Source organism: Ammospiza caudacuta, chromosome 5 (assembly GCF_027887145.1).
Source record: "Ammospiza caudacuta isolate bAmmCau1 chromosome 5, bAmmCau1.pri, whole genome shotgun sequence".
NCBI classification, from domain to species: Eukaryota; Metazoa; Chordata; class Aves; order Passeriformes; family Passerellidae; genus Ammospiza; species Ammospiza caudacuta.
The window spans coordinates 71,124,885-71,137,162 of record NC_080597.1 but is presented as its reverse complement, the minus strand read 5'-3'; the positions used below and the strand labels follow the sequence as shown (position 1 = coordinate 71,137,162).

Below are 12,278 nucleotides of genomic sequence, written 5' to 3'. Positions count from 1 at the left end.
GCACTCATTCAGTCATTTCCACAAACCTCAAGTGTTCCTGCCTGGATTTTTAGGTCTTACCAATGAAATGCAAATCTGCGCATTGCTCAAGGCAGCTGAATGGTAATAATACTCTTCTTTACAGGAAACATCTTGCACACGTGAAAAGTGGAAGAAATCCATCAATTTTCATGTTACTGGAGCCAATTCCAGTAAGATTCCCATATATCCCACTGGGCCTGACTCCCTGCTCCCTCACTGTGCTGCACCCCAGGCACAACTCTGTGGGTGCCCTGATGTAAAACTGGAGACCTGGACGCGATATGACACCTTCTTCTGTTTCACTCCTCATTTCCCAGGTGATATAAACCTGGAGAAGGAAGCCAAAACCTAATCATCAGGACTGTGGAAACCATCCAGGAGGATGAGACGTTTGCTTCATATTTTTTGTTCAAAGCATATTGGGAGGTAACTGTGTAGGGCAGTCTGCTAGAATTCATTTGATAGGTTGCCTAGAGGTAGTAATGTAAAATATGCTCCCATGACGGTCTTTCTAGCTGTTCCCAGAGGGTGAGTTTGGGTGTTTGTGGCAGGCATAAGCACATCCAAGGGCACTTCACCCATCAAATTCTGAATTTGTCTCTGGAGATCCCCCTTTCCCATTTAGGGGGCTGCAGATGCAGATTGAGATGACCAAGCTCATCACTGAGTCCTCATTTACCTGCACTGTCTCCACAGACCATCTCCAGCTGAACAGCACAGTAGGAAATAAATCCCCAAATATTCAAAGGGAGCATCCTGACCTTGCCCCCACAGACCCCCAGAAGGGACACACTGTATTTACTCACTGCTGAAAGACAAGGCTCTCAAAGCAGTGGGTGCTTTTCAGTTCTAATTGCAGGCTGCCAGGAGCAGGGCGTTGTGGTAACAATGCATCAGAGGAAAGTATAGCCAATGGATTGCTCTTTGGACTAGATTATTTTTGGTCTTTAATGAAAAGGAGAGAGTAACCATTTACTGCTGCAAAGTGTGTCTTATATTTGCAGCACAGGAGTCAAGTTTCAAGTCAGGGTACTCCCAGCAGAGATCAATGAATGGAAGCCAGTGACAGCAGAGGCACAGCCTTAAATGCAGTGAGTGGTATCCATCAGATCTATCAATAAGACATTGTATTGTAAAATTGAAAAGTCGCTCACTACAGAAAAATCCACTTAAGTTTGGTATTCCATGAAGACACAAGTATGGCAACAGATTGAGGGGGAAATAAGGATAATTTGCAGCTCCTGGCAGTATTTTCCACCCTGGACAATATCTATGGTTTGTCAGTAGCAAAGCCAAATTCTTCCCTGGAGCCCTGATAGGGAAACCACTTCTATCTGAGCTCTTTAGCAGCTCCTATTAATCTTTGTGGGATTTCTTACTTCCCCACTGTAAGCAATCCTCCCTTGCTATTCTGTTGGAAAGACAAGGAGAACTGAGCTTCCCCAGAGCTTTGGGGCTGCAAACCCTACAGTGACTTAGCTCACATTTTATTGCACTCAGAATCAGCCTGCAAAGGAAATTGCCTTGTTGGGAGTGAAAGATGTGCAGAGGTTGTCATTACAAATCCAGCTTGCCTTTGATTTAAAAAAAGCTAAACAATTTTCCAGTCTTACATGGTGTTTTACAGAGAAATGTTATGATCACTCTAGCCTGGGGAGGGATGTGGGAAAACACACTGGGTGCAGCTCCATTCCCATGTGAGTCCTTTCCATCAGAGCTGGCAATAACCCAGCAGCTTGCAGGGCTGAGAGAGAGAGAGAGAGAGAGGCTTTTTGTGGTAACCAAAACCACAGAAAGCCTGGGGGCTTCCACTGTGTGTGGCAGGGCTGTGTCACACCAGGGGCCACTGCACCATCCTGTCCCTGTCTCCCCTGGGCATGGGACTGCCTTTGCTGTGTGCAGTGAGGGTCAGCCCCACACTGGAGCAGAGGTTTGTGCTTTGTTTCTCTCTGTTTTGGTGCTCTGGGTCCTGCAGTGATCAGGGTGGTGTTGAACTGCAGCACGTCCATCCCTTGTACCAGTAAGGCCATGGGGAATTTGGGCTCCTGTCACAAATTTACACCATGCTGCAGCATGGTTGTTTAACCACCTGCATCTCATGGAAATGTTAGTGGGTCTGACTAGCATAAGCCTAATCAGAAACCCAGAACCAAGCCCTTCTGGACTCATATCTGATGCACATTGCTGTAGGTTGACACAGAATGTTATATCAGGTGCTCCTAAATGTCCTCATTCACTGGCATTCCATCATGAATATCTGCATGGTTGCCCATGAGCTGCTCTGTGTGCCTCAGCCTTGGGTGTTCATGGCAGAGCAGAGTGTGAAGCCTGGGATGTCACCTGCTGAGCCAGGTGACACCCAGCCAAGCTCTCAGACCCATCAGCTGCTGTGCCCACCAAGCCAGCAAGTTCTTGGCTCAGCCCCTGCTGAAAACCATGGCACAGGTGGAGACACCCCAGGAAATATCTTCAGGAAAGAGGACAGAGCAGCCTTCACCTTTCTTCTTCCCCTCCTGCCACCAGGCAGGCTGTCCCAGAGCTGCCTCCATCCCACCTCCAGCTCTCCTCTGCCTCCTCTGACCTCCCTGGTCCCAGTCTTGGAGCACCCAAGGCAGGTGGGCTCCTGGAAAACCCTGTCCAGAACAGCAGCAGATAGCAAGCAGGGCCTCTGCTAGATGGAAGGACATTTCCCTTGGGTTTTAGTGTGCTGGCAGGTCAGTCCTTTTCCCACATAACTCACAGAGACAGTAATTAATTAGGGAGGGAACTGGCCTGACCCCACTGCCCTGGAGACACGCCCCTGTAAACATCAGGGAGGGATGGAAGGGGCCACCTCTGACTTCCAGGGCTAACATAAACAAAGGAGGAGATATTTGGCAACAACAGCACATTCCCACATGGAGGCTGTGCAGCAGAGGAGAGTGTGATGCACACACGAGCTCTTTTTGCTGGGGGTCTGTTGCAAAGCCTTTGCAAATCCTGCTCACTGCAATGAACGTGTGAATACTTGGTGCATCTCAGTATCAAATCTTCAAATGTGAGCAGGCTGTTCCTGTGGAGTGCTCAGCACTGCTGATTTGCTTCAATTCCTGAAGAAATAGGGGCGTGCTTAGCACGGCATGGAAGGTACTCAGCCTTGAGCTTGATTTAAGCCTTAAACAGGATATGTGACATATGGACTGTGTCAAACACTGTGAAGATAAATGCTTCTTTGTTCTGTGCAATTTTCTCTCTTTTAAAACTTCATCCTTGTTGCACTGCTTTGATTTATCTTAATATATTGTGGGAAAGCATATGTGTCTGTGTAAGGGAAGGAGAGGGAGCTGTGTTGCCCCAAGAGAAAGCCACATGAATAGCAGAGAGACCAACATGTCCCTAAAGAAAGGAGGGAAGTGGAAGACCCCTGAGAGATGTTACAAGGGAGTTTTTTTTAAGCTTTGCCAGACTTGGTAAACAGCTTCTCAGGCAAATTATGTTTTGTAGCTGAGGTCTTGCAGGCATGGAATAATGATGACTTTTCTACAAGTGAGGAGAAGACTGCATCAAGCTGAAAGAGGAGCTGCTAACACTGGCAAAACACAAACCCAACTTGGTTGTATTTTGTGTGTATTTTCTGGGCAGATGAAGAAATGTGAAAAGTTTGACTCTCTGGCTCTTCAGTCTTGGAATCCTGGAGTCTCTCCCTGTAATCCCTATCTGTTCACACAGCCTATCCCAGTTGTAGGACACACCTGAAGTGGCATTCACGTCTCCTAACTTTGGTCCCTTTATGTGAGGATGTCACTTGGACTCCTTTTGTCACAGCTGGAAGGAAATGGGCACTTGCAAGGTTTGAGACACCAGACCTGCTTTAGCTGCTTATTTTACTGGGGGTTGAATGGAACCTGAAAGTGTCAATGTCTCCCCACCAATTACCAAACAAACATGACAACTGGCCACTCTTTGTCTGCCTTGCCAGCTCTCAGAGGCTCTCCTCTGTCTCTTGGTGGCTGTATTTAATTACCCTGTGTTTGCTAACATCCCTTTTGGCACTCACCCTCCCAGCTCTTCGTTCTCACTGTCTCGTGTCTGTGTGTTGTTCAGCATGGCTGGCCAAGCCTAGGCTGCTCCACAGAGCTCTTCTGTTCCACAGAGGCTCTCTGAGGGTCAGCAGCACGACCTGACTCTGCTGGGAGTGAGGTGGGAGCTCTCTGCAGCTGATGGCGCCGTGTCCAGGGCAGCAGCACAGCACTTTGGCTTTTCATCTGCTCCAGGACTGTCCATGGCAGCTGCATCCCTGGGCTGGCTCAAAAAATGACTCAACAAACTCATAGAAGGACATCTACTGCGGGTGCTAAATTTGAAGGTGCTACTTGTGGGTCATGAAACCCTTGAGAACAAGGAACTGGTTGTTGAAAGGCAACTGTGGAGGTTCTGGTTATGCATTTAGCCTCTTTTAGAGCTGTCTGTAGGGACCTGATGTCATGTGCTGCTCAAGACATGGAGCTGGACTACATCACTCACTGGGAATACCTGATGTGATTATTTTTCATTTCTCAGTTTCAGGAGTGTCTAAACAAAACCTGAGGCAAACTGCCTAATTAGATCTCTTTAATGGCACAATCCTGCTAAGCAACCTCAGCTTTTACTGCAAGTCAAGGGGCTGATTCTGCTTCTCCTCTCTGCCCTGCCATAACTCATGCTGACTCCTATGTTGGAACGTGAAGCTTTAAATCTCCTGCAAACTGGAAACTGAGGAAAAACTGGGGGATGCTGTTGTTGCCAGAGAAAAAGTCATTAGGAGCTGCTTCAAATAACCAATTTCTCAGATAAATAAACACATGGAAATACCCATTATATTGCAGGGGGTGAGGTTAGCACCCGCACTTCTGCATTATGCATGATTTGTGACTGCTCTGGGTACAAACTTGCTTCTTGCTCTTCGATTAGCAAGCCCTGGCAGCCTGGCAAAGCCACACAATTTATTGCTGCTGCAGAGGTTAATGGATCACTTTACATGTTGATAGTGTCTTATTATTACAATGGTTATTAAGAAAAATGTGAGACAGACACCAGGAGTCGATGGCAACTGCAAGAATGTTTGTTTGATTACTGCAGGGAGGGGACTGCTGCTTGCAGGACTCATAGTGAAAATGGTGTTTGAGTTCATCACAACCATCTGCCTGCACCCCTCCTGCCTCCAGAGTGTCCTCAGCCCAGCCATGAGGATGGCCACTGTTTACTAGGGCTGATGGCATGAGAAAATGGGAAGGTTAATGGTATAATTGCCCAAAGAATGGACAATTTTCACAGCTATCTATGCCAGAGCATGCTAGGACTAGATCCAAAGTCACACTTCATGCTTGGCATCAGAGATCTGTGAGACATCGATAGTTGGATTATTCTGCAATAATGTGGAGTTTTGTACTCTGGAGGGAACAAATCACCAAACTGAGGTTCTGGAAGTTGTATTTCTACTCCTTTCTAAGTGGGAAGATGGAGGAGAAGGCTGCTTAAATGGCTCCATGTCCCTCTGTCTCACCTTCTCTATCTGCAACATGAAAAATTATCAGTGCTGATTTTATTGTTGTTTCACTATTACTAATAAAGACCCAGGTCAACTAAATGCCCCTCCCTTCACAGCTTAGTTTTAAGAGCTGGAGTCTGTGGGTGTTGGTAGCCACCACTCCAGGTCCTTACTGGGACATGATGGCCTTGTCCCCCTCATAGTGCCACCCCCACTGCCAAATCCACCAGGGAGCTCTGTCTCCTGTGGTGCCACTGGCCAAGAGACCTGCCCCTCATTTCAGACCCTTCCCTCTTAGCATTTGAGTCCCTCTCTTTCAAATATTTGAAATCTGTCTGGATACAGGAATTTGACTCCCACCTTAATTCCACTTCATCCCAGCTAATTTCTTCTGACTGAGTTTCATACTCTTGGTGCCTTGGTCTTGACTCTGCCAGAACCTGACACCATGGGGAGGGAGAAGAGCAGCTGTTTCTGTGAGTGATGGAGGAGGCTGGAGCATGGCACATCTGGGTTGCTGCATCCACCCAGGGCAGAGCAATCACAGCCCCTCCCCATGCCAGAAAGTGTCACAGACATTTCTCCACAGAAATCCTTTCTTTCGGATTTCTGTGTCTTCAGGAGGCCAGAGGCCTCCGAAGACAAGGTAAACAATTATTATCAGTTGCTGGGGAATGCAACAGGGGCACCTATTTTGATTGGTGATTGGTTCATGTTTTATGTTTATAATTAAGGGCCAATCACCAGTGCAAGCCAGGGGACTGAGTCCTTGGCCACAGCTTTGTTGTGGATTCTTTTCTATCTCTTCCTAGCTAGCCTAGTTGCTCTGCAAACCTCTCTCCTTATTCTTTCTAGTATAACTATAATGTATTATATCTTATATTAATAAATTCAGCCTTCTGATTCAAGAAACAAGATTCACCGTCTCTCTCTCACCAGCTGCGCCCACTCAGGCGCGGTAATAAGAAAGCCCTCACAAATTTAATTTCATAAGCTATTCTCATGTATATACACATATAGGCTCCATTTGTAGATATAGATATTTAAAAATATATTTTAAATATTTTATAGGTACATATATAGACATATATACATATACCACAAGTATATATTTTTCTGTGGAGTGTGGTGAGAAGAAGCCTGAAGAGCCAGCTGTGAAAATAGATGTCTGCAGGAATGTAGAAAGAGCTATGGAGTGTACTGTGGATATGACAGGATGTGTTTGGATGGGCTCTAAGACCCCAGGAACCATTGGAGATAAATTCCCTGTTGTATTCCAGGTGATACCTGGAGTGGGCCAGCACACAGGGTTCATGGTTTAAAGACTTCATCTGAAGGGGTTTTTTTCTCTCCTGGGATAACCACTACAGCTCCATCATGTCCATCCTCAGTCTGCTTTCGATGCCAACTGATATTTGACTACCTCAGGTTCACTTTCCTAACAGGATTATTATCCCTTAGCTTGTTTGCTTGAAAGTCTGTTTTTAACAGGTCTAAAGTCAGATCCACAATGCAAGGAAAAGCATCCCTCAATGGGGCAGGCTCCAGAACCCCTCTCACTTTCAACCCCTTCCAGACATCCCATGCATGCTGGGCATGGTATACCCTGGATGTTTGCTCTGCCTGTGCCTAAGGCACGGCCTGGAAGGCAGCAAGGTTCATCCTGAGGTCTGGAGTTTAGTTGTTAATTGCAGCCCCAAAATGTGCCAAAGGTCTCTGTTTCGGCCTGTGCGTCCACAGAACGAGTCAGAGTTCTTCAGTTTTTGGTCTTGAAGTTGTTTATTGTATCTTATGTATAAAATCTTCTCTCTGCCCAGCCAAGGTCTGCTCAGCAGGGCAGCCAGCAGCACTCTGACCGCCCCCGGGGCAGTGTTGTTCTTTTATACTACAAACTACATACAACATATTTACAATTACTTTCCAATACCTATCACCCATGTTAGACAGTGCACTTCTATTCTAAACCAATCCCAAAATGGCAACATCACAGCAGAAAATGGAGAACAAGAAGAAGAAGACGAAGAAAGGCTGGACACACCCAAGTCCCTCCATCTTGTCCCCAAAACCCCTCTTCTAAGAACCCCAAAATCTACATTTTCACTTAGTGATAATTTTATTATTACACTACTTAAGCTTCTGTGGCTTTCAGGTCTTCATACAAAGATGGTCATTTGCTCCATGGGTCATAATCAAACCCACAGGTGTTCTGGGCTGTGTGCCAGGGTCTCTGAGCAGTCTCTGGCAGGGGTCCTGGCAACTCTGGACACCCGGAGGGATGTACTGAGTTCTGACACTGAGGTTTCCCTCAAAGGTCTCAAAGGTCTCAGACTGCTCAAGAATACTCAGTGTATCCAGATGCAAGGGGGGTTTGGATCGGGGATGCCTTTTCCAAGCTATGAAACCAGGATTCAGGCCTGCATTTCATATCCAGACTCCCTGGATATGAAATGCTGAGCTTGTCCCTGCACTCCCCCCTACTTTGGTCCCTGTCTGTCTGTCTGTCTGTCTAGCTCTCTCCAGGCAGCCAAGCCCCAGCTGATGGAGCAGCATCCCGCCGGTGATGACAGCTAATTATGAAATGTCATGTCAGAGGCTTCCCTTTTATCTCGTCTCATCCAGCCCAGCAAAGCTCTCCAGTGCCCTTTGGAAGCAGGGGAAGGAAGTGTCAGAGCAGCACCAGCTGCTTCTCTGATAGCAGGATGACAGCGTGGCCAGAACAGCCTGTCCTGGAAGGAAGTGGCAGCTCGTGCCATGTAGATGCTAATCTCTGGTCTCCACAAAAAGAAAGAAAAAAAATATGTTTTAAAAGGTGTTCTCATGTAATACTAGCTTTCCAGAGGAAGTGTTTAACACATCTGCTTGTGAGGCTTGCCATCACCCCTGCAAAACAGTTAAATTCACTCCAGGTGAGTTCCTGCAGGAGAATTTATCTGAAAACTTGTCCAGAGAAAAACTGGCCCGATCCTATAGTTTTTCTTCAGTCTTCATTACTGCAGAAGCCAAATTACATCAAGGTGTGTTGGTCTGAGCTGAGCTATGGCTCAGTTTTTGTTAGAAACTGGTGGTTGCTTCTCATTTGTTGTCTGCTACAACCTTTTACACTGTGACAAAATGGGCTTGATAGTTTGGTACAAGCTATTAAAGTGAGCTTTGTCAGGGTCCACTGATCCAGGAATGGGTTACTGCCCCTAAGGTCCAAGAAGCATTACAACTAAGTTTCTTTGGAAGGAAAAAAAGATAACTCAAGGCTCCACAGACCACAATTTCCCAATTTTGTAAGTAATCACCTGGTTTGGAGCAGTGCAGGGCACCGAAGAATTGGAAGAGGAGCATTACGGTGACAGATGGCTCCGCTCTTTCAGCAATAAACCTGACACAGATGAAGATGCATGGCTTGGAGCAGACTTCAAGATCATTCCCAGAAGGGTCCTGTCACCTCCCAGTCTGCCCACAGCCCATCCAGCCTGACCAGTCTGGCCCCATGCTCCTCACCAAAACACTCATCCTGCTGCAGGAAAACCCTTGGTCGTGGATCAATGACCTTGCACAAATCTGGCTGCTGGAATGCTCAGTAACAGCCAGAGCCTGATGTTTTGCCCTTCTTTAATATTTACTTTTCTGTATCCAGTATATCCAGAGGTTATTTTTAGCATTGCTAAGTGAATAGGTGGTTGAAGATCAAACACAGCAGCAAGGCAAGGTGATGTACGAGTAAAGCCTGAAAATTGTGCCTGATAGTGGGGATTCTGCACATGACATTTGATCTAGATTATCCAAAATTCTTCCTGCCTTAATTCCTAGGTAGGTTTTAGAAGAGCCTAGCTAGCTTCAAACATGGCTGCTCACAAGGGAAAAGCTTTTTCCTTGATTTGCATGGAGGCTAGACTGGATTCCCAGCCCTGAGGTGAGATGTGAAGCCTGGACACGCTGCCCCAGGCTGTGCAGAGCTGTGACACTGCTGCAGTGTGCCCTGCACAATGCTGCTCACACAGCCCAGCTCCTGCAGAGCCAGCTGTGCCCAGGGGTGGCACAGCATGGCACTGCACAGACACCTCCCTGCATCACAATTTCAGCTCTGACTGCACTGCCCCAGCTGGGGGTGCTTCACTGGGTTTCTAGAACTGCAAATTCGAGAGACCAGTTCAAAACACAACCTGAGAAGAGCTCCATTGGTTTCATAGACTGAGGTTTCACCTGCACCTCTGGAGAATTTGGCCCACATTTTATTTGGCCAGCTCTCACTCTCATTGCAAAAATCACCAAACACCAAACCCAGAAACTCAGGAGGAGAGGCATTTGGATGGAATCAGGGCATGGACATTAAAACAGACAATAAAACAGACAATGGGACATGAAGAGCCAAGAAGATACGATTACTGGGCTGTGTGGTTCCCAGCAAGACAGGAGGCTTTTCATGCCCTTCAAACACAACCAGACACATGGAGAATTGGTCAGCCTCAGTCAATTCTGATTTCTAGATGTGTCAGTCTCTGAGGTTCTGCTTGGAGCTACCCTGTGCCAAAGGGCTTTAACACCCACTGTTCAATGTCACCCGTGCCAGGAGGGTCTCAGTCCCTCAGGTGCCAAACACCCAAATCAGTGAAGCAACACTGAGCTATGAATAGACCAAGAGGAATTGTGGTGCCAAGTTTATCCTACAACATTTGCAAATACTCCAAAGAAAGCACTGTCTCCTTCCCACACAGAATAACTCTCACAGTGTGCTGTGGTGGTGAGAGGCAGATGTTACATCTTTGCTTGTCATGGGGACTGAAATCCTCAGGGATTTTCTCTGGGATTCACAGTGCTGAGAGCTGGGAAAAGGAGTTGAACCCAGAGCAGCAAATAATCATTGGGCTGATTCAGATATTACAGCTCAAAGAGTATTTCAGTGTTTTGTGCCCTGTGTAGAGGCTTTCACAGGGCAGCCTCCAATAATGTTCATCTACCCCAATCTCAGCAGCCTGGGAAAGGGGTAAAGGCACTTTCCAAAGTACTGAGAGAAGATGCCAGCACAGAGAAACTTGAATCCATTTCACAGCACAGATGGACATCTCAATAACTGGACCACAGGCTAGAAATCTGGCAAGATCTCCTGTTTTTCACTTTTGTGGTTGCTGCCTAAGATTCCTCATCACTAGACCCTGAAATCCAACATATTCCATTTAAAGGATGCCAAAAACTCTTCTGAAAATTCAGAAGGTCACTTGCCATCTTCAGCCTGAATTCAGAGAGTACAGATCACCTTGGCATGACTTTTTTTCACTAAGTCAAATGAATTGGCAATGCCTCACTATTACCTTCCATCCCCTCCCACCACAAAACCTTCCAAAACATGACCATCTCTGACCTTTAGGTGAAATCCATCAAGCTGTGTCGGAAAAGGCAAGAATATATTTGGAAATGCTTTGATATTTTTAAGAAACTCTAACATGAGATGATAAAAACAGATTCTTCTCTCAGATGTGTAGAATCAGATCATACATTGCTTCACTGAGCTTTGGTGATTCCAAGGAAGTAAACCCAGATTTACACTGGTTTAAAGAATTTGATAGATCCAGGAGTCATAAACTGGATTCTCTTGAAAACACAACTGTTTTGCTTTTTCCTACATCTCTTACAAAATAACCCAAGAGTCACAATTGTAATCTAATAGCTGTCAAAATCCTAAAGTCAAGGACACTTGATGTCAAGCAATGCACAATTTCAATCTCTGTCAATACAATAGTTTTACAGAGATATGTCTCAAACTGACCAAATCTCTCCTCCTTTTCACATCACATTTGTACAAAACCAGTTCAAAATCTGTCCTGTCTTGGATCTCACACTGTTCCAGTTTTGCAGTTATTGCTTGCAGGAGATGCCTAAACCAGAGCATATTGGTAGAGTTGGATTGCACAGAGTTTATCAGGAAATGTAAAGAAATTAAGTCAATGTAACACTTTGGATATGCCATAAAACTTGTATACTGCCTTCTGGATTATTGGCATTGCAATTTAAAAAGGAAATTGTGGCTTACTTACAAACACATCCATTAGTAGGTGCTCCAGCGTCACTTCAATATCCTCTAGTTTAGCTGCTAAAGTCATTGTGAAGTCAAACAGAGCAAAGCTGTCAGAAGCCGCAATCCAAAGCGTCTGTGGCCAAATCTAGTTCTCAGACTGTCACAAATGAGTTTCTCACAGATAAGGAAAATCCAAGAAATCAGAAGTTAACATCAGAGTCGGGATGCTGCCTGGACTGGGTGCCGGCTGCCAGCCCTGCTTGCAGGACTGAGGATCATTCCATGTGTCAGGATGGGAGCAGAGGCTGCAGCGTGTGTGCTGCCTTCCCTTCAGAGCTCCCCAGCCAGAAGCATGGAGTTATATCTGGGAAACCACAACAGAGGGAGGTAGAGACACACACAGAAGGAGAGAGAGGGGAAGAATGGAATAAACTGCCTTTGACTATGACTGATATTTATAGGACTGCTTGTTTTTGACTCCAGTCCATTTCTCTGTTCATTTCTGACCTTTCACAAATGGCCCAGCACACTGGAGCACATTGTACAAGAGGGGCAGTGGGTCCCACAGAAGTTGGCTGTGACCAGTGCTGGGCCAATTCACACAAGCACTCCATCAATGGCTCTTTGTCACAGCATGCCAGGCTCTGCGCTCCAGCAGTGACAGAGGAGAGCACAGACGTGTAAAAAACAAGGAAACAAAAGTTGTTTGGGTACTAATTCATTCCTAAGAGTATAAATAGATCCCCT

General features: G+C 46.1%; 1 protein-coding gene across 1 annotated transcript in view; it reads right to left on the bottom strand.

The window, feature by feature from the left end:
* The window catches only part of FRMD4A (FERM domain containing 4A), a 218,322-nt gene extending 206,711 nt beyond the window's left edge, over window positions 1–11,611 (bottom strand). Inside the window, exon 1 of the mRNA XM_058804516.1 lies at window positions 11,551–11,611. Within this exon, the coding sequence (XP_058660499.1) occupies window positions 11,551–11,562 (12 nt within the window). The 5' untranslated portion in view covers window positions 11,563–11,611. The remainder of the gene's footprint in view (window positions 1–11,550) is intronic.
* Between the last annotated feature and the right edge of the window lie 667 nt (window positions 11,612–12,278).